This window comes from Mucor velutinosus (assembly GCF_035048745.1).
Source record: "Mucor velutinosus strain NIH1002 chromosome Unknown tig00001563, whole genome shotgun sequence".
NCBI lineage: Eukaryota > Fungi > Mucoromycota > Mucoromycetes > Mucorales > Mucoraceae > Mucor > Mucor velutinosus.
Window position 1 is genome coordinate 1,879,542 of NW_027041904.1, and position 26,952 is coordinate 1,906,493.

A 26,952-nucleotide genomic window follows, 5' to 3' on the forward strand; every position below is an offset into this window, starting at 1 on the left:
TGACAAACAACAATGAAGTCTATTTTTAAAAGGAAAACACCACTAGCCTTTTTGTTTGTCTCAAAGATGGGATATTTAATGAAAGCAACCATCACTCTCTAATTCGTTTTGCAATGTATGCATGAGCTACGTAATATCATGTACAAATACGCGCGTTAAAACGAATAGATCCAGCATTGGAGATGTTGAGTTAGCATGAGCCTGTTTCCGCCCCCCCAAAAAAAAATCGCTGGCGCATATAATTAAAAAGAGTGCAACTTCCACTCTTTTACTTGCCATGGTCGTCATTGAAATCGACATGAAATCATGTAAATGCAACTTTATGCATCCACATACATAAAGTAGTTATATCGATGACATGATGCTACCAAGCTACTGATGCAAAGACTGCATCTAATCATGGACTGAATTTGCGAGAGAGAAATAATGATCTGATCATACAACTGAACTGAATTTAATTGGAAGAATGCATGTATCCAGGAACGGTTTTAGTTTTATAGGTACTAGATTCAATGAATGCTAAGAATAATAGGGCATTTCATCTGAGATGCAATTCACCATGTTTCCTGTTAGTGTATATATATTTTTTTCCTTGTCTCCTCTCTCTCTTTCTCTTTCTCTTTCCCTCTTTTTTTATCTTGTTCTCCTTTACTCACGTCAGTGTTATTCTATATCTCTATATACGTTGTCACATTGCTCTGTGGATGCCTTCAAAAGAGTGACATTAAATCAATCAAGACAGCCAATTTATACCCAACAAAACCATAGCAAAAGAAACACCATCACCACCACCACCACTTTTCTGTTTTCTCCTGTAGGCATATACTTTTTGTGATTAGATACCCGTAAACACACATTTAACCCAATTTCGTCAAGGTGAGATGCTCTCTTTCCTTCTGCCTCTTTCAACTTAAATCAACTGACATTTGTTCTCTTAGTCTTTATGATAACATCAGAATCGATCCAAACAACTGAAGCAAACGACATATTCGATCCACTCTATCAGATACAGATACCAGAAAAGGAATTGAACAATCTGTTTTCACCCTCGCTTTCCCCTGAACAACGAGTAAATGACTTCCAAGCTGTTACCAAGCGTATTACCCACTGGCTAGAGACGGCTCATATGATTGCCTTTAGCATTGAACAGAGCGTCAAACGAGGCGACATGGAGTCCTATTCAGTCGAGCCTCTGCAACTTGCTTGCAATAAGATGCATCCATTGATTCCGCTGCTGACGGAATGCATAGACGAACAAGACGAACTGGAGCACTACAGATTACCAGTAACCAAGATTCAGTCGGAATGGTCTGGCCTGCAACATTTTATATCATTCGTTAAAACTTTGATTGAAGGAGCCAACGAGAAGCACATGTTGAGGACTATGATGGAGGATATTTTGATACAAGTGGATGATTTGTCCATGATGATCTTCCAGTTTCAAGAGAAACGACACTCTGATCCTGAAAAGAAAGAAGACAGCATCTTGCTGGACATTGACAATCGCGTAGGACCTTTATTCACCAATGTGGAGAAAGTGTACACCAGAATGACGTCTTCCAACCCACCTGAGGACACCACGGGACTCTTGACTCGCAAACACTTACTGGTTCAGGAACGCTGGGAGTCGTTGCGCATTGAGATTGATGAACTCAAGATTGAACTCAAAGAAGATCGTTGGCTTGTAGTGTTTCGGCAGGTGGCTGACCAGGTGGATGATATGATGAATGGACTCGACAAAACAGTTACGCAGTGTTACACGATGATACAACAGATTAAAGACGGCCACGGCATAGTGACAAGCTCGTCCTCCACCACATCCTCCTCTTCCTCGAATCATACATCCAGCACCACCAGCACCACCACAGATGCTCGCACGAAACTTCGCTCGGTCGAAAAGAATTTTGAAGCAAAATACAAGTACTATACGCCTAGTATCACCAAAATGTTACTGATGCTAGGCAACGGCATTGCGGCACGTGTATCCCGAAACGTTGCAACTCTACAACGTCATGAGGCCATGCTGGCAAGATGGAATACACTCAAATCAACAATGGATCAGCTACGTAAAAGAGATTTGCCTGATATAGTTGTGGTTGAACCCACGTTGTCGGATAATACTCATTGTTGGTCACGACTTAGTGATCGTAGTGATAGTACAACAGGCAGCAGCAATTGGAAAGATTTAATTTCAAGTGCAACAGGGGGAGCCGCAACACCAACCTCTACTTCAAGATTCTTACATAATAAGCCATCATCGCCATCACTTCATTTCGAAGACGACAGATCAAAGAGCCCGTTCAAATTCAACCATCACAGCCCAAGTCCATTGTTTATGGAGGAGAAAGTAAGGCAATATAGAGGTACTTCACCCAACGGCAAGCGAACAACAAGCCCTTCGTTTTACGCTCGTGAGAGTTTCAATTCAGTTGGCAGTGCCCTGAGACCCCAATCTATCAGTCCATCTCACAGCAGAGAAGACGATATGATATCAACAAAAGATTTTAGGTCCCAAAACAATAACAGCAGACAACAAACAACCAACATCAATACCACTAGTAGAAGCATCACGCCGAGCATACGTCGCAGCGGCACTCCCTCCATGATACCAAGGCCCAAAACACCTACATCCAATGCATTGAGACCGAGATCTAGTATGGCTCGTATCACAAATATGGCTAGATCAGAATCCCCCTTCAGATCATCTACTAGCAGCACTGCACTGCATACCACTACCAGCACAGCGACAGCTTATAGGCCCGATCCCAAAGATCCATTGGATAAAGAAGTCGCCCTGATTGTGAACCGTAGCCCCATTCCTATCCAATGCTCCAAAAAAGCAGGTACTGCCGATGGACGATATTATTTTGGTAATGAATTAACACCATCGCTGGGAGGTGGTAAAAAGATTTATACTTGTAAATTGATGACTTATGAAAATAGCGGACGAAACAAAGTATTGATTCGTGTTGGTGGTGGATGGCAAGATTTAGAAATCTTTCTGCTTGAACACATGAACCTGATTGGATAAATAAAAGCTTAATTTCGTACGTGATACACATCCTCTGGATATATATTTATTCTGGCCGATAAAAGATAAGCTGAATGGATATAAATATGGGGGGGGGGGGGTTCGAGGGAGGCAGCAGGAAAAAAATAGATCTTTTTCTTCTTTTTTTTTCTTTTTCGCCTGTCATCACGCTATTTTGGACCTTTCAAAGATTTACATTTAAAAAAAGGTAATGTAACGATACCGGTCTCTTTTTGGTTTATTCGGGAGATCTTGGGGAGCTAGAATGGGGTTGTTGGAGCAATTCATCAACGAAAACATATGAATGACACATGAAATCATCAATTTCATTTCTTTAACCTTTTTCCCGGGAAAGTTGGTTACAATCATGATTGGTCGAAAATGTGGGGGGAAACGTATAGGTTCATCTGTGGGATAATGGGGGGTGGGGGATGAGACTAAAATGCAGATAATGGATGATATAAAAGAGATGGCATGTTGATGTGGATGAACTAAATTGTCTCTCTCTCTCTCTCTCTCTTTTTCTTTTTCGTTTTTTCTTCCTTTAGTTTCATTCTATACATCTATAAGAGAAAATAATGCCTGCCCCTCCTGCCCGCGAACACTCTGTCGAAACTATTCGTAGAAATAGTGAAGTGATGGGTAACCTTCGCAAGTTAATGGTTGCTAACCGTGGTGTAAGTATGGTAGCTTGTGGCCCAAGAAACAGCATCACTGACGTGATGTCTTTTAGGAAATTGCTATTCGTGTATTCCGTACAGCTCATGAATTGTCCATGAAGACTGTCGCCGTCTTTTCTCATGAAGATAGATTGTCCATGCATCGTTACAAGGTTTGTTCAGTATAAAGGGGTGTGGTACGGTTGGCTGACTAACTGACCAATATGATATAGGCTGATGAGTCCTATCAGCTTGGTAAGATCGGCCAATATACACCTGTTGCTGCCTACTTGGCTCAAGATGAAGTTGTTCGTATTGCCAAAGAGCGTGGTGTTTCCATGATCCATCCTGGTTATGGTTTCTTGTCTGAGAATGCTGAATTTGCCCGTAAGGTGGAGGCTGCTGGTATCACTTTCATTGGCCCCTCTCCTGAAGTCATTGAAAGTTTAGGCGATAAGACTAAAGCTAGAACCATTGGTAAAGTACAAATTTTTCATTTCATGGGATCTGTTTTTAAACTAACATGTCTTGTGTAGCCATGAAGTGTGATGTACCCGTCGTGCCTGGTACGCCTGGCCCTGTTAGTGAGTTTACCGAAGCAAAGGCGTTCATCAAAGAACACGGATTTCCCATTATCATCAAGGCTGCCATGGGTGGTGGTGGCCGTGGTATGCGTGTCGTGCGTGATGAAGCGTCCCTGGAAGATGCCTTCCACCGTGCCAAGTCTGAGGCCCTTGCTGCCTTTGGTGATGGCACCGTGTTCATTGAACGTTTCCTCGACAAACCTCGTCATATTGAAGTCCAATTGCTTGCTGATCGTGCTGGTAACGTTGTTCACTTGTTTGAACGTGATTGTTCCGTTCAACGTCGTCATCAAAAGGTGGTAGAGATTGCTCCTGCCAAAAACTTGGACAATAAGGTGCGCGAAGCCATCCTCAATGACGCTATCAAGATTGCAAAGGCTGTCAAGTACAAGAACGCCGGTACCGCTGAATTCTTGGTCGATAACCAAAATCGCCATTATTTCATCGAGATCAACCCTCGTATCCAAGTTGAACACACCATTACTGAAGAAATCACAGGTATCGATGTTGTTGCTGCTCAAATCCAAATTGCTGCTGGTGCTCTCTTGCCTCAACTCGGCTTGACTCAACAACGTATTCGTCAACGTGGTTTTGCCATCCAATGTCGTGTTACAACTGAAGATCCCGAGTTGAACTTCCAGCCTGACACTGGTAAGATCGAAGTCTACCGTTCTTCTGGTGGTAATGGTGTTCGTTTGGACGGTGGTGCTGGTTACGCAGGTGCTGTCATCACACCTCACTACGACTCTCTCTTGGTCAAGGTGACATGTTCAGGTTCTACATACGAGGTGGCTCGTAGAAAGATTGTGCGTGCCTTGGTCGAGTTCCGTATCCGTGGTGTCAAGACCAACATCCCCTTCTTGCAACGTCTCTTGACCTGTGACACATTTATTAACGGCAACTGCTGGACCACTTTCATCGATGACACACCAGATCTCTTCCGTCTTGTCCAATTCCAAAACCGTGCTCAACGCATGTTGGGTTACTTGGGTGATGTCGTCGTAAATGGATCTCAAATCAAGGGCCAAGTAGGTGAGCCTTCTTTCAAGAGCGAGATTGATGTTCCTGTATTGCGTGAGAACGGAAGCAACAAGGACATCGACGTCTCTGCCCCTGCCACTGAAGGCTGGCGTAAGATTATTGTGGAACAGGGCCCTGAAGCCTTCGCCAAGGCTGTGCGTGCCTACCCCGGTGTCTTGATCACTGATACTACCTGGAGAGATGCTCATCAAAGTTTGTTGGCTACCCGTGTGAGAACTGTCGGTAAGTTGAAATAAGTGGCATGATTAATTTGTCACACTCACATACGCGTCTCTAGATCTCTTGCGTATTGCCCCTGCTACTTCTCATGCACTTGCGAATGCCTTCTCCCTCGAGTGCTGGGGTGGTGCCACCTTTGATGTCGCCATGCGTTTCCTTCATGAAGACCCTTGGGATCGTCTTGCTGCTCTCAGAAAGCTCGTTCCCAACATTCCTTTCCAAATGTTGCTTCGTGGTGCTAATGCTGTTGGTTATACCTCTTATCCCGATAACGTTGTCTACGAGTTCTGTGACAAGGCTGTCAAGTGTGGTATGGATGTCTTCCGTATCTTTGACTCCCTCAACTATGTCGAGAACATGAAGCTCGGTATTGATGCTGTTAAGAAGGCTGGTGGTGTAGTTGAAGCCACTATTTGTTACACTGGTGATGTCTCCAACCCTGAACGCAAAAAGTACAACTTGGACTACTATGTTGACCTGACTCAACAGTTGGTCAATGAAGGTATCCACATCTTGGGTATCAAGGATATGGCTGGTCTCTTGAAGCCTGAAGCTGCTCGTCTCTTGGTCTCTACCATTCGCAACAAGTTCCCTGATCTCCCTATTCACGTTCACACTCACGATACCGCTGGTACTGGTGTTGCCTCTATGATGGCTGCCGCTGCTGCTGGTGCTGATATTGTTGATGTCGCTGTCGATTCCATGTCTGGTATGACCTCTCAACCTGCTATGGGTGCTATCGTTGCTGGCTTTGAGCAAACCAACCTTGGTACTGGCATTCGTATGGCTGATGTTCATGCCATCAATTCTTACTGGGAACAAGCTCGTCTTTTGTACTCTTGTTTCGAGGCCAATGTCCGTTCTGCTGATTCTGGCGTCTACGATCATGAAATGCCTGGTGGTCAATACACCAACTTGATGTTCCAAGCTCAACAATTGGGTTTGGGTACTCAATGGAATCAAATTAAGAAGGCCTACCAAGAAGCCAATGAGCTCTGCGGTGATCTCGTCAAGGTCACTCCTTCTTCCAAGGTAGTGGGTGATCTCGCTCAATTCATGGTCTCCAACTCTCTCTCTGGTAAGGACGTAGAGGAGCGTGCTTCTAGCTTGTCTTTCCCTACCTCTGTCATCGAGTTCTTCCAAGGTTATCTTGGTCAACCTCATGGTGGTTTCCCTGAACCTTTGCGTTCCAATATTATCCGTGATCAAACTCGCATTGACGGCCGCCCTGGTGCCTCTTTACCTCCTCTTGACATGGCCAAGTTGAAACAAGAATTAGTCGAAAAGTACGGTTCCACTATCCGCGATTACGACGTTATCTCTGCTGCTCTTTACCCCAAGGTCTTTGCCGAGTACCGTGAGATGGTCAACCAATATGGTGATTTGTCTGTATTGCCCACTCGTTACTTCTTGTCCAAGCCTGAGATCAATGAAGAGTTCCACGTTGAAATTGAGGAGGGTAAGACTTTGATCATCAAGCTGTTGGCTGTTGGACCTCTCAACAACAATGGTAAGCGTGATGTCTACTTTGAATTGAACGGTGAGGCTCGTGTGGTGGGTATCGTCGATAAGAATTCAGCTCTTGAAGTTGTTACTCGTGAAAGAGCCAACTTGTCTAATCCTGGAGATATCGCTGCACCCATGTCTGGTGTTGTGGTTGAGATTCGTGCCAAGGATGGTGCTCACGTCAAGGCTGGTGATCCTCTTGCTGTCTTGTCTGCCATGAAGATGGAAACTGTTGTTACATCTCCTGTCGCTGGTAAGGTCGAACGTGTTGCTGTACAGGAAGGTGATTCTTTGAGCTCTGGTGATTTGGTTGCTAGAATCGTCAAGGATGACGCTTAAATTTATAACGTTTCTACTATTACTTTATTATATATATATATGTATTCAATTTTTTTACTTATTTCTTTATACACAATTTCTACTTTCAAAAAAATGAATAAAACTTTCATGTATTTTTACACTGCTCAAATCTCTTTGTGTGTAATCTTGTTGTATGCCTAATTTGGGTTATTTCATAGATTAAAATAAAAGGCTTTGTTATCTGTTATCTTTTGTTACACCTTGTATCATTGGTGTCGATAAACTTATCTGGGAAATCATCTAACTTTCTCGGAGAAATCAGAGAAAAAGATGGGCAAGTTAAAGGGCACAATCTTATCAATATTTCCTTTTGTCCCAAAGGTTACAGTTTCTTCTCCCCCCCCCCCATTGCAATGAAATGCTATTTTGTAACAACAACTGATAATAGATCTGGGCACCTGAGTTTCAGTGATCGTTTCTTTGATAAATAAAGACAACAACTCTAAATTACAGCTATAATCTGATAATTCAGCTTGTTTGACCTTTGCTTTATGGTATACTCTCACGTGAGAAACTTATTGCTTGATTATATGATCATTTACAAGACAAACCAAATAGCATAATTTGGTACGATGTGTCATGATAAGAGCAATTACATACTTTCTGTAACACGGTAAAAACTTTAGCACGTTCTACAAAAATCCGTCAATGGTAACACCGATTGACAGATTATTTTATTCAGGGTCACAGAGCTGGTGAGTAATCATGAGTGTGAATTTTCTTTATAGTTACATATTCACGTTTTTAAAAAAAAACTCTGTTTAATTCATCATCTAGTTAGATTAGCACCACCGAGATTCAATTTGGACCCAAAAAATTAGATTTATCATGATATGAGACTTAACAAGCATAGCTCTGCTGGATTTTTAATCGCTAGATCTTGCTTCTCAAAGTTGCACAACTAAATCACAACTCGATGAGCTACAGCGTATCATTCGGGTGAAATGCACTTTGACCGCACTACTCAATTAGTCACAGCATGCTTAGGGTTGTTATTTAGAAAGCATTGCATACGGTATACATTCACAAGCTGTTTTTTCGTTTAAAAACGACTTCAACAATATTGATAGCTGATATGCCTATTTTTCATTTTTGATCTATAAACGCTTCGCATTTGATTGATTGATCGCAAGACATCTGATTTTATACTTAGCCTTTTCTTCAACTTGATACTGGACGTTTGATGTTGAAATTTTGATTAGAACTACTAGAAAAAATATAATTATATTATCATACAAGGTCGAATTATATCAATTATCAGGTCCTGTTGTGTTATCTTCGCAACTTGCGATGTTTGCAGCCCCTGAGAGTGCAATGTATATTTGCTGTAGGGTCAATCATCTGGTAAAAGCATTCAAGTCTCTCTGCATCTTTCTATGCAATCGCTTTCATCCAATACTGAATGTGATTTTTTGTCGTCCTTTCACTCTTTAGTCTTTCATGATTCCTGCTGCGCTGGTAGTGTATATGTCGCATCTAAATAAGGATGCTTTTAAACGCAATTGTTATTAATCGGTTTCTGTTTGAAGCTTTGGTTCAGAATAATACCAAGCAATAGCCAAAGCGACTATTCAATGTATATAACATTTGAAAGCAATGTCATCACTTCATTGAGCCTTGATATCGTGTATCAATCTTAAAGCTTCTCAGCCAAAATTTGATCAACAATTGTTTAGGAGGCGCAAATCAATCTGAACCATGATATTTGCGTAGTTGTATAAGTAAAGTGTTGCAACTTGAATATGTATTTACCTTAAAACCTTATTAAATAATAGGTGAAAACAAGATCATCTGAATATAAGCTATAGAATAGCTAACAGAAGTTGTACCATTTGATACGCATTTCAATGTTGTATAAATTTGCCTTTGGTCTGGAAGCAATAATTATAATTAAAATGTTATGTTTGAGCAATGAAAAGGTTAGTTCTAGTGAGTAGTTCTAGTGAGTAGTTCTAGTGAGTAGTTCTAGTGAGTAGTTCTAGTGAGTAGCTCTAGTGAGTAGTTCATTCTGAACTATCTTTCTCAAACAAAACCTGTTAATTACAAATAGCTACATAAGACGCATTCAAAGAGGACATAATTTCCAAAAGGATTGAAATCGAAGCTGCTTGATTATATCATGGTTCGTTGTCGTTTGACAAGAAGTCAAAGCTGTTGTGCTGCGCAGAATTTTTATAGAGGCTGATATTACGGCACTAAAGCTCCAGGGGGGATTGATGCTACAGTTTCAAGTGAGACACCAACCGATAGTTTTTCTCTCGCCCACATAATGAAAAATAATCTAGATGAGGTTGCACAGATTCAGTACATAATCCCCTCCTAGAGAACTTCCAAAACACACACACATATATATATATATATAAAACAGCTTAGTTGTGTGCAATCACTTACATGTGTAGCTCTTTGATGCGTAAGTCAGTTTTTTACCAAGTTACGTGGCTACTATAACTCTTCTATTTAAAATTGTTTAACAACGTTTCTGCCTAAAGGTCATAAATTACACGATTCTGAGCAAAATCATGAAGGGAACGTACATTTAAATCCCTCACAGCCTGATAGATCCAAATTAAAGCTATCGAGTGGCCTTTGTCTTGATCGAATACAATGAGTATCTCTCGAGATATGACCAAAATGTTTTTTTCGTGCAAAGTTGTCGATTTTTGGCCAAAATTTGCCTATAATAGCAAGACAAAATCTGAATGCCATTTTTTTGGAGCAGAACTGTTGATTTCTCATAACATAATCATGTTAGAGCTTCAAGAAAATCCTCATTCGATAGGAAATTCTTAATTCTATAATATGAAGATCACTACAAGTAAAGTTTCGATAACAGAAGCTTGGCAATCTGTCAAAAACTACCGAAAAAGCGCAAAAACTGTTCTATCATAAACCAGTCTAATAACTTTGGTCAAAGCACTTAAAACTCGTATCACTCGATTCTTCTTTTTTAAATTTTACTCTGTGTTTTATTTAGCTGGAAAGCAGTGTTATTTGCAGTGAAATCAGGTTTAATAGATTTCACAAAAAAAATAAAGCAATAGTAAAATACAATAGAAATCAACTGTGTTTTATTTGTGTATAAAATGAATTGAAGATCCTAAAATTGAGTGAACAAAGAAGATTATTTATACATTTGCAACTAGTTAGTATGGTTAATTATGGTAGAGAGCAATAGGTGCTGCTATTGCGATATCTGGCAAATGTTGTTGATGTTTGATTTAAAGTGGTAATCAATGCAGGGGCACTGGCCATAAGGATCGATGTGAGTGACCTTAATGGGCTAGGATGAGCTATCGTCATAGCATGATTTAATGTAACCTTGACAGTTTAAGGTGTGGTGTTTGTTATTGAAGTGTGGAACCCTTTATCTGATATATTGTGCAATTATGACAGCAGGGCATAGTTGTCGTGTTTGAACATGCCTGTTATTGATTTGATTTTATTTGGATCAAGATAACACCACTTTTTACGACCATCATGAGTGTGTTTGAGTACACTGTGATCGGGAGTTATTCATTCACACGATGTGCGGAATAACCGCGCATCTTTACTTTAGTATGTTTAAATGGTTGTTGATGTACATTCGAGCGCTTTTTTAATAGATTCAAATAGCATGAATTTGAATGAGTGTTATTTGATGGATTTTGGTTTTTGTTGTGCCAAAAGGGCTACAAGTGTCTATAAAGATTAAGGTATTCTTGATGGGTAGATATGTCTGTGTTGTGCAACAACATGGGCAAGCTATGATAATTGAAGTGCATCTTAGCTATCTAAATGCTGAAAGTTCACCAAATGTGATAAGCGCTGTACAAGATAAATTGCTAGTTTGGCATTCAGAACTTAGTAGTATAAATAGGATAACTCTTGTCTTCATTAATAAATCTTTAGTTTTTGTGTCTGATCTTATTCAAATAAGTCTTTTCTTGTTTTTATAATATCGAACATTTTTTATAAACTACAAATAATAATCCTTTTATTCTTTGTGCTTAACACTCACATTATAAATCCAATAAACATCTCTCACATAAAGCTGTGTAATGGATGCCAGATCTAATAATTATTGCACCTTACGTTATTTTGAATAAAGAAAAATTTAAATTGTAACAATTTAGACACACTTTTATTACATACACTCTATAATGTTAGATGACAGATCAATAGAAGATCAACTAGCTGTAGACCTTCGTTGCTTCAACTTCTTAGCCAATCAGATTGCTTGAAAACTCCGCTGACTTAAAAAAAATTTGCGAGGGTTTCCCTCTGTTTTGATGTGAGGCAAAATTTTAAGCGCCGCTATAATAGCAATATAGCCGCTGCTATCATCAAACTTCCCCCAGGTGCTAGAGCATGTCTTACTTACACCATCTAGCTTTGAATTCAGGCATTGAGACCCTTAATCATCACTAAAGTAAGTAGCGATAACCAAGTGGAGGCGGCCTATCTACCTCCTAGCCTCGGATAAATTCTTGTTGAGCTTCAGGGATAGGCACATCCACACAACGTAAAAAAAAGGTATGCTTCAAAGAAACATAATAATAATAAAATAAAGAAGAAAAGAACATACTACTAGAGGAGTATAGTAGTACGTAGGCAAAAAAAAAGAGACACTCACATGAAGCGAGTCAAAGAAACGCATAACAAACACAACATCAAAGATGTTCAAAAAAGCTCGTTGTTGTTGCAATAAAAATGCATACATGAGCAACGTGCATGGTAGTAATAGTCGGATGTAAAGCAACATGACACAAATAATGTGCACAACTGCAAAAGCAACAGTGGTATTATAAGTATGCAATACAGCATAATGACTAATGTTGTTTCATGTGAAGGCACAGAGGAAACACCACCAACAAAAGAAAAAGAAGAAAGCGCAACAAGGCAAACATCATGAATGCATTATCACGAGAAAGGAAGTAATGATATAAACGTTCAAAGAAGTTTATATCATTGCGACCAGAAGAAAAAAGATACTTACCACTTACCACAGCCACAGATAGCCCAGAAGTGTAAAGGCAATCACCGGAGACAGACCAGAAAACGAGCATGCACCAAATACAGTAGACCGGGAAATACCATATTAGCAGCAGCAACAGCAGCAACACCGGCACCATAGAAAAACTAAAGAACGAACGCCATCAGCAGAGACCAGACAAAGACCAAAGAAGTTACTTACCACTTATCACCACCATAGATAGACCAGATAATACGCAATCACCGGATATAAACCATAGAACGAGCATACATCAAAGACAGTAGACCAGGAATGACCAGATTAGCAGCAGCAACAACATCAGCAGCAACAACATCAGCAGCAACAACACCAACACTATAGAAAACCGAAGAACGAGCGACACCAGAGACCAGGCAAAGACTAAAGAAGCAACCACCAGAGATAGAGACTAAAGAAACAGCCACTAGACATGATAAACAAAAGAAGAAGGCAGCAGAGACAGCAGAAAAGTAATGGCATCAGCACCCACGTCAAAAAGACAAAAGAGCTATCAAAACCTAATAAACAAATTCAATTAGTGACAATTCTACGCCTTCCTGTGCTCGTTATCGAATGGTATCTCTTATATTTCACTTCAAAGAAGCAGTATCAAGTACTTTTAACAGTGCAAGGCCGTGTTATCAGAAGCTAGAGTGTTGTTTTCAATCAAAAGTATTCCAAAATCAATACGGTTTGATACTAGACGCGTTTTGCAAAAAGGGAAAAAACGAGGGCGTGGAAAAAAGAGAGGGCATCCTATCCGACGTCATGACCAGTAGATTTAGTCTCTGTCTTGTACCGTAGCAGCCGTAATTGCGGCAATTTAATTTGAAACTGTGCAGTGGTATTTTCGTGTTCAAACTTGACTTGATCTCACATTCTTTAAACGTTTTTGCTCAATTTGACTATGAAAACTGTCGTTGCCATACCTTACTGTCTAATGCACCTATAAAGAGTTAATAAAGGCGCATCGAATGATGCTGGTTACATTTAGCTTTCAGACCGAAAATAAAGAGCAATTTTGAAATATTTGAAAATGGGTTCTCTGCAGAAATGTCAAAATTTAGCATATGAAAGTCTCAAAAAGGTAGTTTCCAATGTTGCATATAATCTTTACGGTTAATTTGGTCTGATATGTATCATAGTAAAAGTCTACATTTTTTGGGGTGAAAAACGCGATCGAGTTATTTTCAAGAATCTTCCCTTGATAATACTCATGGAAAAACGATGATTTTCAAGAATTTGCAACGGCCTAAAAAAATTGAGATAAAGCATTAGGAAGTAAAGCGTGGCCAAGAGAAGGCGTGTGGTGCTATTCCAAGCGCTCAAAACGCTTTGTGGCATGAGTTATTCGTGCTTGAAAATGACTACATTTGAACAGAACTCGACCTAAAATGACGACGTAGTGGGTTGCGTTGCCAGAAGAGTAAGTAAATTACACTTCTGTCTAATGAACCAGATGTTCTGCATTGTACATAACTCAATTTTCACGTAATAGACGCTTTTATTCCAGTTTCAAGGCTTAGTTCTTGCTTTTTGAAATGCGAGATTACAGTAAACTTGACACTGGAGCATCAATAATGTTAAGCAAATTTGAAGCTAATGGCTTGCTCGGTGATATATTTAACCAGTTGCTAAATAACTGAAATCACACAAACGAAATGTAACAGTAAAGTATCAGCTTTTCAATGTGTGCAAAATCAAGATAAGTGATGAGTTCGTAATAATAAGTGGATGATAATAATCAGTTGTCAACTGTATCTAAAACGAAAGCAAAAAGCTTCTTTATTACAGGGCATCTAGCTTGCTTAAATATGGTAGATCCCTGGTCAATGATGACCACGTTGAGATGGTATATAAATAGCAGGCCACTGGGGCCTTATGAATTGTTGGTATAGCTTGTTGAGAGGCCACCTAAGTCGATATGTTTTGCAGTGAAATCAGGTTTAAATAGATTTCACAAAAAAAAATAAAGCAAAGGTAAAATACAATAGAAATCAACTGTATTTTATTTTGTGTATAAAATGAACTGAAGATCCTGGAATTGAGTAAAAAAAAGAAGAGTATTTATACATTTGCATCTGGCTTGTAGGATTAGTGATGATAGAGAGCAATAGGTGCTGCTATTGCGATATCTGGCAAATGTTGTTGATGTTTGATTTAAAGTGGTAATCAATGCAGGAGCACTGGCCATAAGGGTCGATTTGAGTAACCTTGATGGGCTTGGGTGAGCTATCGTCATAGCATGATTTAATGTAACCTTGATGGTTTAAAGTGTGATGTTTGTTATTGAAGCATGGAATCCTTTATCTGGGATATTGTGCAACTATGGCAGCAGGGCATAGTTGTCATATTTGAATATGCTTGTTATTGATTTAATTCTATTTGGATAAAGATACCATCACCTATTACGACCATCATGGGTGTGATTGAATACACTGTGATCAGGAGTGATTCATTCACACGATGTGCGGTATAAGCGTGTATCTTTACTTTAGTATTTTTAAATGGGTTTTTGATGTACATTTGAGCGCTTTCATTAATAGATCCAAATAGCATGAATTTGAATGAGTGCTATTTGATGAACTTTGGTTTTCAATTAAGTTGCGTTTGGGTGGCTATTTCATTACATGTTTCATGTAGTGTAGTTGGATCTCGATATCTTGACGTTAGGGAGATTGAATTTATTGTAGTTCCTGAGGCACCTGTGCACGCACAATTGACTGGACTTGTAAACAGAGATGTGATGTGATACGATAAACATTATCTATGCTGCTACACTGTAAAAAATGGCTTGAGGAGAAAGTGAATGTACCTTACGATGCATGCTTGTATGCAACATAATCGCACATCTCAAGCAGCAAGACCTCAGCCTTGAAACTGGAATAAAAGCGTCTATTACGTGAAAATTGAGTTATGTACAATGCAGAACATCTGGTTCATTAGACAGAAGTGTAATTTACTTACTCTTCTGGCAACGCAACCCACTACGTCGTCATTTTAGGTCGAGTTCTGTTCAAATGTAGTCATTTTCAAGCACGAATAACTCATGCCACAAAGCGTTTTGAGCGCTTGGAATAGCACCACACGCCTTCTCTTGGCCACGCTTTACTTCCTAATGCTTTATCTCAATTTTTTTAGGCCGTTGCAAATTCTTGAAAATCATCGTTTTTCCATGAGTATTATCAAGGGAAGATTCTTGAAAATAACTCGATCGCGTTTTTCACCCCAAAAAATGTAGACTTTTACTATGATACATATCAGACCAAATTAACCGTAAAGATTATATGCAACATTGGAAACTACCTTTTTGAGACTTTCATATGCTAAATTTTGACATTTCTGCAGAGAACCCATTTTCAAATATTTCAAAATTGCTCTTTATTTTCGGTCTGAAAGCTAAATGTAACCAGCATCATTCGATGCGCCTTTATTAACTCTTTATAGGTGCATTAGACAGTAAGGTATGGCAACGACAGTTTTCATAGTCAAATTGAGCAAAAACGTTTAAAGAATGTGAGATCAAGTCAAGTTTGAACACGAAAATACCACTGCACAGTTTCAAATTAAATTGCCGCAATTACGGCTGCTACGGTACAAGACAGAGACTAAATCTACTGGTCATGACGTCGGATAGGATGCCCTCTCTTTTTTCCACGCCCTCGTTTTTTCCCTTTTTGCAAAACGCGTCTAGTATCAAACCGTATTGATTTTGGAATACTTTTGATTGAAAACAACACTCTAGCTTCTGATAACACGGCCTTGCACTGTTAAAAGTACTTGATACTGCTTCTTTGAAGTGAAATATAAGAGATACCATTCGATAACGAGCACAGGAAGGCGTAGAATTGTCACTAATTGAATTTGTTTATTAGGTTTTGATAGCTCTTTTGTCTTTTTGACGTGGGTGCTGATGCCATTACTTTTCTGCTGTCTCTGCTGCCTTCTTCTTTTGTTTATCATGTCTAGTGGCTGTTTCTTTAGTCTCTATCTCTGGTGGTTGCTTCTTTAGTCTTTGCCTGGTCTCTGGTGTCGCTCGTTCTTCGGTTTTCTATAGTGTTGGTGTTGTTGCTGCTGATGTTGTTGCTGCTGATGTTGTTGCTGCTGCTAATCTGGTCATTCCTGGTCTACTGTCTTTGATGTATGCTCGTTCTATGGTTTATATCCGGTGATTGCGTATTATCTGGTCTATCTATGGTGGTGATAAGTGGTAAGTAACTTCTTTGGTCTTTGTCTGGTCTCTGCTGATGGCGTTCGTTCTTTAGTTTTTCTATGGTGCCGGTGTTGCTGCTGTTGCTGCTGCTAATATGGTATTTCCCGGTCTACTGTATTTGGTGCATGCTCGTTTTCTGGTCTGTCTCCGGTGATTGCCTTTACACTTCTGGGCTATCTGTGGCTGTGGTAAGTGGTAAGTATCTTTTTTCTTCTGGTCGCAATGATATAAACTTCTTTGAACGTTTATATCATTACTTCCTTTCTCGTGATAATGCATTCATGATGTTTGCCTTGTTGCGCTTTCTTCTTTTTCTTTTGTTGGTGGTGTTTCCTCTGTGCCTTCACATGAAACAACATTAGTCATTATGCTGTATTGCATACTTATAATACCACTGTTGCTTTTGCAGTTGTGCACATTATTTGTGTCATGTTGCTTTACATCCGACTATTACTACCATGCACGTTGCTCATGTATGCATTTTTATTGCAACAACAACGAGCTTTTTTGAACATCTTTGATGTTGTGTTTGTTATGCGTTTCTTTGACTCGCTTCATGTGAGTGTCTCTTTTTTTTTGCCTACGTACTACTATACTCCTCTAGTAGTATGTTCTTTTCTTCTTTATTTTATTATTATTATGTTTCTTTGAAGCATACCTTTTTTTTACGTTGTGTGGATGTGCCTATCCCTGAAGCTCAACAAGAATTTATCCGAGGCTAGGAGGTAGATAGGCCGCCTCCACTTGGTTATCGCTACTTACTTTAGTGATGATTAAGGGTCTCAATGCCTGAATTCAAAGCTAGATGGTGTAAGTAAGACATGCTCTAGCACCTGGGGGAAGTTTGATGATAGCAGCGGCTATATTGCTATTATAGCGGCGCTTAAAATTTTGCCTCACATCAAAACAGAGGGAAACCCTCGCAAATTTTTTTTAAGTCAGCGGAGTTTTCAAGCAATCTGATTGGCTAAGAAGTTGAAGCAACGAAGGTCTACAACTAGTTGATTTCCTATTGAGCTGTCATTTATAATACGTTTGTGTTTTTAATAAAAGCGTAACAAAATGAATACAGTTTAACTCTGTCTTGTTATTATATTCAAAAGTAAGACAAGGTGCAATCATTTGATCTAGCATTTATTACGCAATTCCATGCAAGAGATGTCTTTTAAATGCATTACGTGGAGAAAGTTATGTATTAAAATACTCCTACAGCATAATGTTGTTTACATTATTGTTGTTGCAACAACAGTATTATTTTGGCCATCCCGCCACCAAACAATCGCTTTAACAGCTGCTGAATACTACAGTGCAGCGTTTAATGCTTTAAGTAGTATACCCTTTCTTCAACTGAAAATCCATAATAGGGTTATCAACTTGTTTGATTTCACAATATCTTTGCAGAAGAAGTGGCTGTATGCGTCGGATGAATCTGTTAGACAATTACAGTAGTTTCTTTAGCAAAGGGGGAACAGCTATATTCATTGCTCTTTGCATTGGTGTGTGTATCTTGATAGCTGGTGTAAACTTCGCGTGTCCCCTTTTCCCAATTATTGAACCAATTTAGCAGCAAAACCCTCAAATATATCAAGTATGCCCAGATGCCATAGTAGCTATAGTGTTAAATGCTGCTATGACTGAATACTTTATTATGTTCTTTAAACGTAAAGTTTGATTAGTTCATCAGACACGCCAGAGGGAGTCAAGACGCCCAGATCTGTCAAAAGTAAAGTGATATATTGAGGAGGTGTGTAATCTACTGAGGGGTTTGATAAAGCCAATTCATCCATAGTTTCAGCATCACCGGTTGTACTGAAAGACTTTCTTCTGGAGGTAAATGTAACGATTTCCGGTGTTTCTGACGGGATATCGTATTGATTTAAAGGGTAGACACGCACAAATTTGTAACTATGAAAAGGGCATTCATCAGCAACTGCAATGCTCCCATGACAAAAGCTCCCTTACCTCTCAGCGACTGCATATACTGGTTTACTCAAGGCCTTGGCCACCAAAGCAATTTGGAATGTACCAATCTTGTTCACAATACCGCCATTTTCAACGACACCTTCTGCGCCAACAAACACCATATCTACCTTATCCATAATATAACCAACAGCAGAATCCAAAACTGCTCTACAGGGAATACCGTTCTTTCTCAGGGCGGATACAGCTTGAATACTATCATTGCATCAGTACCGCTCTCTCTCTCTCTCTCACAGATCAAATCAAATCCTAACTACTTACCCATCGCTGTTAGGCCTGCCTTCCGTAACGTATACCTTGAATCTCTTATTTTGAACATTGGCGGCATAATACAGGACACTCATGATGACACGAGAATAGCCTTGCACCAACACAACAGCATTGTCGTGCACGAATTGCGCACCAATCTCTGCAGCCTTCTCACGAGCAGAAGAAGCCTTTTCCAAAATCAATGAGGCTCTAGACAGTAAATTTTCCTTGAAATCCTCAAAGCTACCTGCTTCTTCGGAGAGCTACACATCGCAAAATGAATATTTCGTATTATTCATCTACATCGCTACTGTATTTACCGAGAAATCGTGAGAGTTTCTTGTGACAAAGCGCATGAATAAATCTACACCTGCCAAGATGGCAATGGCAGCCTTGTGTTGATTTGCAGGTTTGTCGGCAGCAGCAATGACTTGAGGCTCCTGACGAATTGCTTGTGCTGCCTTTTCCAATGTTTGCATAAATTCAGACATGGTGGGAGCTATACGTTCGGCGTTAATTGATGCTTTTGCGATGCGAGCTGGTGGTTCCTTTGCTCGTTACCTGTACTGTGTCGAACAAAGTCTGTCAGGGCTTTGAAGATAGCAACAGGTGTGGATAATTCCTAAGCAAGATTTAGTCAAGATGGATTGCAATGTCGACACTAGAGATCCTCACCGTATCATTCAAAGAGGTCTTGTATGCAGATACAACATCGTAACTGTTATTTGTAGAAGACATTTTTATATTAAACTAGCAATGGTAAAGCTTGTCAGCGTCGTCTATACGAGGAGGAGGGGGAGGGGGGGGGATTGCTTCACTACCACACCAAATTTTTTTCAAAAAGAGATGTTCATTGTGACAGTTTTGCATCCGTTGCAGCAACAAAGAAGGCGATTTATATTGGGTGATCGTATCTTCTTTACCTGTAAACTTACCATGAATCCTGCTATAGCCAACAATGAACAAATAAGCAACAATCAAGCACAACAACAGCCTCAGCAGCCCCAGCAACAGCAGCAATTATCAGACAGTGTAGATGTGGCAATGAAAGAGGGCGAGCAATCAGTGCCAACACCAGCCGAAAAGGTCGACAAGGAGAAAGACATGGCAGAACTGTTGATTACAATGGACAACTACACACCTATTGTAAATGTGATCCAACGTTGAGTCTACATGTGCATCATAATAACTGATCTCTCTGTGTAGATACCCGACGCTGTGATTGACTATTATCTGAATAAGACTGGATTTGATTGTGATGATGCTCGCATGTAATGTCATCATGCCAAGGAACATGTGTAGAACGCCATTACTCACTCGCTCATTCTCATGTAGTAAGAAGCTCTTTGCTCTGGCAGCACAAAAATTTGTTGCAGACATAGCCACAGATGCATTCCAATTCAATCAAGTCAAACAATCATCCCGTGCCACCAGTAAATCCAACAAGGTAAATAAGCATGAAACATGGGATCTCTTTGGTGTTCATTATTGACGTATCTTGCGACCCCCTTTACAGGAGAAGAAGATTGTATTAACCATGGACGATTTATCATCCGCCTTAACCGAATATGGGCTCAATGTTAAAAAGCCAGAATACTACCAATAAAAGCATATAGTCTATACGTCATGATTATCCCACTCATTTGTGTATACAAAGAGGATCTGCAAAAGGTTTCATTTTATATATTTTCCTTCTTCTTTTCTAATAATAAACAAAATGCAAGTGGCAACAAACTATGCTAAAAAGAAGGTGCTTGGAAATGTCTCTGACAGAGTCCATCAGAACAAACCAGCTTTTGAGACAGATCCCGAGATCTTGGCAGCAACCCAAGAAATAGCAGCCAAGAAGAAGCATCATTGGTATAACAAAAAGGTGCAAGCAACTCCAGATCTGTTGCTGAGCAAGGAAGAGAGAAAGATCCTGCTCAAAGTAAAGAATAGGGCATGGTATTTGGATAAAGGCTTTCACTGTTGCTGCTTCAATATTGGCGTGGATGGGCTTGTTGGCTTGATTCCCGGTATTGGCGATGCGATTACAGCTGTGATGGCTATGCAGCTGGTCAGAACTGCCTCCAAGGCTAATCTACCCAAGGCCATCATTGCTCAAATGATGTGGAATGTGATGCTTGATTTCATGGTACCCTGAAGACATGTCTCTACACTAGTTTATCATCTAATATTTGTGCTGTAGATTGGCCTTACGCCCATTGCAGGTGACATTTTGGATATTTTCTTCAAGTGTAACTGGCGCAATGCAATGCTATTGGAAGAATTTCTGATTATGCGAAGAATGGATGAGATCAGACTCGAAAAAGGGCAACATGCTGCCATAAATGCAGACCACACAGTTACGACGACAGCTGGGGCGCTAGATGGCGGACCGTCTAAGCCCAAACAAGCTGCTACATTGAATCATCATCATGAAAATCAGGTTTCCCCTTTACCTCATCCGCCGTCAGCTGGATCGACTACGACAGATCAAGCAGCAGCGAAGCCAGCGGACACCGAAAAGAACAAGTATGGCACATTTTTCAAATGGAAATAGTTTTGCTCTGAAAAGCCACTGCATAGTATAAATTTAATACCTTTTTCTTTTTTCTTTTTTTTTTTACATTTTAAATAAACTAATGGAACCAAAGCCTATTGAATTCAAAGATCACATATTCGACTTTTCATTTCATCCCGTGGAAAACATCATTGTAGCAGGCTTAATCAATGGACAGGTGCAATGGTATTTTAAACAGACATCCGACTCGAGATAATCCTCCCCACTCATGATAACGTACGCAGCTGGAACTATGCAACAGACACCGAAAACACACTGAATTGGACGACACAAGTGTCTAAAAAGTCGTGTCGAGGCGTTGAATTTACACCCGATGGAGCGCATCTACTGTCGATATCCCGAGATAAATCAATTCAAGCACTCGATGTAACAACCGGAAGACGATTGTACAAGATACCCAAAGCACACAAGTACGCAATCAATAAAATCTGTAAATTAGATACCCATTTAACGGCAACAGGCGATGATGAGGGGATCATAAAGATCTGGGACATGAGAACCTGCAAAGCGACACAAGAGTACAAGGTGCACGATGATTTTATTGCAGATATGGAGTATTGTTCAGGCAGATCATCATTGTTATCAACGGGGTAAATTGGAGCAAGGATGATGAGGGGACTTTGTGTACTCATTGATTTACCAAACCGTATAGTGGTGATGGGTTACTGTCTATTTGCGACACACGAAAACCAACGGATAAAATTAAGCTATCTCATCTTGTCGATGATGAATTATTATCCATGGCGGTCATCGAGGATGGAAGCAAGGTCATTGCAGGCTCGCAGAGTGGGGCGTTGTATACCTGGGATTGGAATCAATGGGATACCAGTAGGAAATGGTTGGGCCACCCCAACTCAATTGATGCTCTATGCAAACTGGATGAGCAAGTCGTGTGCACCGGTGGTAGCGATGGTCTGCTGAGGATGATCTCTGTCCAACCTTACAAATTTGAAGGCATTTTGGGCGATCATGGCGAGGACTTTCCCATAGAGTCCATAGAGATGGATCACCGCCAAACGTATCTGGCTAGCTGTGGCCATGATTTGCAACTTAAATTCTGGAATGTGCAGTTTCTGTTTGAGCAAGAAGACTGCGAAGATACTCTGAAACGCAAAATCATTCAAATCGATGATGATGATGATGATGGTGATGGTGATGGTGACCAAGAGGGCCATGATACAAAACGGCCACGTGGATCCTTCTTTGACCAACTAACATGAACGTTTGAAAGAGATCCCCTCATCGAAACCTGATCTTCGTTTCCCGTTGAATGCCACACTTGGCAAACACTTGAATGGATCACACACACAAAATAAACCCGCGCTATGATATCCATCTTATTGGGCCGAAACTCCCTTTATCTCTTCTGTGTCACCAATGAGGGCCGAATTTAGTGCACAGGGGCCTCAATTCTGCCCCACCTCAAACTTATTTAAACTTTTTTTTAATATTAAAATACGGGCTCTCTTCCTTTTCTCTTCCATATCTCCAATTTCATATAAAAACCCAAGCAAGAAAATGTGCCCAAATCAACAAACTACCGAGGAGCAGAAGCCTGAACTCTTTGCCACTCCCTCCTTCACTACTCACACAATGAACCGTTTTGATCCCAATGATGAAAATCTCGATGGCATCTTGGCCAACAACAAGAAGTGGGCTGCTCAAGTCATGAAGGAGGATCCTGAGTTCCTCCACAACATTGCCCAGAAGCAATCTCCCAAAATCTTGTGGATCGGCTGCTCTGATTCCAGAGTGCCTGCTAATGTGGTCCTTGCCTTGCCTCCTGGTGAAGTCTTTGTCCATAGAAACATTGCCAATGTTGTAAGTCATTCTGATCTCAACTGTCTTTCGGTTTTGCAATATGCAGTCGAAGTACTCAAGGTGGAGCACATCATTGTCTGTGGTAAGTCAGGACGGTGGGTAGGGTGTGGGGACATTTTAGGTTAACAGATCTATTAGGTCATTACAACTGTGGTGGTGTAACTGCCGCCAAAGGCCATGAACAATTTGGTTTGATCGATAATTGGTTGAGAAACATCAAGGATGTCTACAGACTTCATCAAACTGAGTTGGAAAGCCACAAGGACGATACTGCCCGTCTCCGTAGATTAATTGAATTGAACGCCATCAACTCTGCTGAAAATGTGTGCCATTCTACCATTGTTCAAAATGCCTGGGCCAACGGTCAAAAGCTGACTGTCCATGCTTGGGCTTTCGACATTGAAGATGGTATTGCAAAGAGATTGGAATGGACTGCTTCTAATGGTAAAAAGCTTCAATCCATTTATGTAACCAAGAAAGATTAGATTAAAATGTAAATACCAATAAAATGCGAGTGAGATTCCAGTTTGTGGGACCCTCTTGATTAAATCCAAGTTTCTTTTTTTCACTCAGGAATAGATGTTGCTACCTGTGTGCGTGAATTTTGCGTTACTTTGTCGATTGGCCTGGGAAATGAACGGTTAGCGCGGCTACAGGAATACCCTTTTGGCATAGTTTGTATATGAATTTGTGATACAATAAATAGTTGTTATGGATATTGAATCAACGACGAGATTGGGAGTTTGATCGATGGGGAGAGAAGCATGAAAGAATGGTTCATGCTAGTCTACAACAAGCCATTGGTGAGGAGCTCGAGGCACATGTACCATGTACAGAGACCATATACAACACAATGAACAGGTTTGTTTGCTATAAGGAAAAGCGATGGGGAGACAACAATGATGAGTAATTAAAACTCCAGATTTGGGGGAAGACTACCAACCCAACAATCGGTGATGTTTAGCATCTAGTGAGAGATTGCCAGTGTATTGACAACACTGCACACTCGAAACTTGTATTTTGAATGGCCTGAAAAAAAAAGGCATAATAATGGGCCTCCTTGTTATTGATCCAACCGAGTTTCTAAATTGGAATTGAACTGTTTGTGCGCATTTGCATAGATCCAATTTTGTAGCTGTAAAGGTACGGATCATTTGCCGAATTATCGTACATGTGAATATCGTCATTTCCAAGCAAATATTTAACGATCAACAAGCAAACCATGTAACATCACATTACACAGCGTATTTGAGTGAATGAGTGAATGAGTGAATGAGTGAATGAGTGAATGAGTGTGTGTGTGTGTGTGTGTGTGTGTGTGTGTGTATGCAATAGGCCATGTATGAATCAAGATGAAAAAAAATCAAGAAGACGAGGAGAACCATGGCGTATTATATATATATATATATATATAGCCAAGTGTCCTTGTTGAGCAACTTGTACAAACCTGATCTTATACTGTGATTACACGATACACATCAAGAGCAACCAACATTGATTTACATGAAGCGTAGAGAGGGGAATCAACAAGTTAACGGCTATCATACAAATTAAATATTAAAGGAGTGGGGGTCTACCAAGAAAAATAAAAAATCATCGATCTATCAATCGACAGTTTACAGGCTGCTTTCAGATCAGAACGACTTGGAAAACACATGGAAAAGGAGCGTAATTGGGGGATTTCTGATTGTTTGTGAGTGCGTGGACAGACACTGGTCGTCTTGCCATGTCTTCTTCTCTTCCTCTCTCCCCCCCCCTTCTTGCTCTCCTTAATATTATCAAATCAGATGGACAGAAAAGGATAATGTTCAGCCACACATCTACAGTTGATTCATGTCGTACTGCAATAGAGGTACTTTATGATAATGTAAGATTATCTCTTTATATGTGTAGATCCAACATAGTGTGTCTTGCATGGCATGCTTCTCTTTCTCCCCTTAATTAGGTAGTTCTCTGTGCCAACACTGCCCAGAAAAAAAAACCTACCTGTACACGCTTCACACACTATACACATCTGTTTATCGACCCATCACTCATCATCATCATCAATCACTGCTGATTGCTCCTTAAAAAAATGTCAAACCCCATTTGCTCCTATGATATTAAAAATATGTTTGTTATAAGAAAAACTCTATTCGAAATAATATAAATACAACGCATTCTCTCTTCCCTTTCTCATTTTCTTTCATCCTTCTCTCTCTCTTCTCGTCATATACAACACTGGATACACTATGGATATTCTTGAATTGATTCACATTGAAACACAACAAAATCAATGCAAGCCTTACAAGTGCAACATGTTGAACTGCTTAAAAGCTTTTGGCCGTCGATCTGATCTCGCAAGACATCTTCGCATTCACACAAATGAAAGGCCTTATGTCTGTCAAGAATTGGGCTGCGGAAAGAGCTTTATCCAGCGGTCCGCCCTGAAGGTCCATATGAGAACCCATTCAGGCGAGAGACCTCATGTGTGCGAGTTTGAGGATTGCAAAAAGAACTTTAGCGACAGTTCTTCATTAGCTCGTCATCGGTAAGACCAGCTGTTTAAACTGTACATTGCATTGAGTACTCACACAACTGCACACGCGCACATAGACGTATTCATACAGGCAACAGACCCTACAAATGCCGTCACGATGGATGCAACAAGAGCTTTGCCAGAAAGACCATTTTGACAACTCATCAAAAAGTAGCACATGGATCCGCTACCAAACATACCATGCTTCAGTGGAGACCATTCAACGAGATTCCAGAATTGATGAAGAAGCAAAAGCGTCAAAACAGTATTTCGTCCATCGGTAGCGCTATGAGTAGCCAGCCCCCTTCGCCCACGGCAACCACGACATCGACTTGTTCAATTGCATCCCAATCGCCTTCTCCTTCTCCATCCTCACCACCACCCAATTACCATGCAGACTATTTTGTGCCCCAGCATTACCAGCAAAAGCAAAATACCATCTTACCAAGATTGTATGGCATGGAATACACTTTCAAGGAAATGCCCAGTGAATTGCCTTCGTTTTATTTCTCTACCTAGAAAGAAAGAGAGAGAGAGAGAGTGTGTGTGTGTGTGTGTGAGCACATCTCCTGTTTGTTGTCCCATTACACTCGCTTTAATATCTTTATATGGTCTCTATGTCACGGTTCTCTTTTATGCACTTTTCTCTTATGTCTCATCTTATGCCTCACATGTCATTTTACGCTTTTCTTATCGTACGCACATTTATGCTACCCCTTCCATCCCTTTCTGCCTTGATCCAACAAATCGGCCATTTTTTCATCATGTAAATAAAATTCAAAAATTACAATTGATCTCTATGAATTGCCAAGGATAAACATGGATAGGCCACCTCTCCTTTTGCTGCCCTAAAAAAAAGAGAGAGAGGCCACGGTAAACACTGGTTTCCTCAATTTGAGTAGAATGGTAAAGGAGGGGCACACCTACATCATCAATTTGCTACAGAATGCGACGAAAGAACATCTCCTTTTTGCATGCTCCTGATGCAAAATGAGACTTTGCTTGCAATTCTTAGAGGCAAATCTGTGCTTTTGTTTTTCTTTCTTTCAGCTTCTTTCTCTATCCAACATGAGCTGTCCATTCGTATCACTGATCCATGCATTGGACGCAAACAGCATGAAAAATAGAGATCAGTACAAAAAGGTGGTTTCAATAGCACAGCGCCTTCATATCAAGATTGAAAAATTAAGACGAGATCGCATGAATTTCATTCAA

At 40.2% G+C, this 26,952-nt stretch overlaps 8 protein-coding genes across 8 annotated transcripts; 7 read left to right on the top strand and 1 right to left on the bottom strand.

The window, feature by feature from the left end:
• Positions 1 to 943: 943 nt before the first annotated feature.
• On the top strand, positions 944 to 3,031 carry ATC70_009229 (uncharacterized protein; the record flags this gene model as incomplete). The annotated part of the gene is made up of 1 exon (XM_064828466.1): positions 944 to 3,031. The coding sequence occupies one exon, from the start codon at positions 944 to 946 to the stop codon at positions 3,029 to 3,031; it is 2,088 nt and encodes a 695-aa protein (XP_064685668.1).
• Positions 3,032 to 3,609: 578 nt separating this feature from the next.
• Positions 3,610 to 7,379, top strand: ATC70_009230 (uncharacterized protein; the record flags this gene model as incomplete). The annotated part of the gene is made up of 5 exons (XM_064828467.1): positions 3,610 to 3,708; positions 3,765 to 3,863; positions 3,924 to 4,167; positions 4,227 to 5,537; positions 5,593 to 7,379. The coding sequence occupies 5 exons, from the start codon at positions 3,610 to 3,612 to the stop codon at positions 7,377 to 7,379; spliced, it is 3,540 nt and encodes a 1,179-aa protein (XP_064685669.1).
• Positions 7,380 to 18,258: 10,879 nt separating this feature from the next.
• pnk1 (DNA kinase/phosphatase Pnk1) lies at positions 18,259 to 19,570 on the bottom strand (the record flags this gene model as incomplete). Its single annotated transcript, XM_064828468.1, has 6 exons — positions 18,259 to 18,508; positions 18,566 to 18,778; positions 18,845 to 19,095; positions 19,153 to 19,331; positions 19,394 to 19,454; positions 19,508 to 19,570. 6 exons carry the CDS (start codon positions 19,568 to 19,570, stop codon positions 18,259 to 18,261), a joined length of 1,017 nt encoding a protein of 338 aa, XP_064685670.1.
• Positions 19,571 to 19,678: 108 nt separating this feature from the next.
• On the top strand, positions 19,679 to 20,438 carry MZT1 (Mitotic-spindle organizing protein 1; the record flags this gene model as incomplete). Its single annotated transcript, XM_064828469.1, has 4 exons — positions 19,679 to 19,978; positions 20,039 to 20,103; positions 20,168 to 20,279; positions 20,349 to 20,438. 4 exons carry the CDS (start codon positions 19,679 to 19,681, stop codon positions 20,436 to 20,438), a joined length of 567 nt encoding a protein of 188 aa, XP_064685671.1.
• A 111-nt stretch (positions 20,439 to 20,549) lies between these two features.
• On the top strand, positions 20,550 to 21,377 carry ATC70_009233 (uncharacterized protein; the record flags this gene model as incomplete). The annotated part of the gene is made up of 2 exons (XM_064828470.1): positions 20,550 to 20,969; positions 21,024 to 21,377. 2 exons carry the CDS (start codon positions 20,550 to 20,552, stop codon positions 21,375 to 21,377), a joined length of 774 nt encoding a protein of 257 aa, XP_064685672.1.
• Positions 21,378 to 21,459: 82 nt separating this feature from the next.
• On the top strand, positions 21,460 to 22,618 carry ATC70_009234 (uncharacterized protein; the record flags this gene model as incomplete). The annotated part of the gene is made up of 3 exons (XM_064828471.1): positions 21,460 to 21,563; positions 21,623 to 21,988; positions 22,051 to 22,618. 3 exons carry the CDS (start codon positions 21,460 to 21,462, stop codon positions 22,616 to 22,618), a joined length of 1,038 nt encoding a protein of 345 aa, XP_064685673.1.
• Positions 22,619 to 22,916: 298 nt separating this feature from the next.
• ATC70_009235 (uncharacterized protein) lies at positions 22,917 to 23,704 on the top strand (the record flags this gene model as incomplete). The annotated part of the gene is made up of 2 exons (XM_064828472.1): positions 22,917 to 23,301; positions 23,358 to 23,704. 2 exons carry the CDS (start codon positions 22,917 to 22,919, stop codon positions 23,702 to 23,704), a joined length of 732 nt encoding a protein of 243 aa, XP_064685674.1.
• Positions 23,705 to 25,450: 1,746 nt separating this feature from the next.
• Positions 25,451 to 26,256, top strand: ATC70_009236 (uncharacterized protein; the record flags this gene model as incomplete). Its single annotated transcript, XM_064828473.1, has 2 exons — positions 25,451 to 25,749; positions 25,815 to 26,256. The coding sequence occupies 2 exons, from the start codon at positions 25,451 to 25,453 to the stop codon at positions 26,254 to 26,256; spliced, it is 741 nt and encodes a 246-aa protein (XP_064685675.1).
• Positions 26,257 to 26,952: the final 696 nt, after the last annotated feature.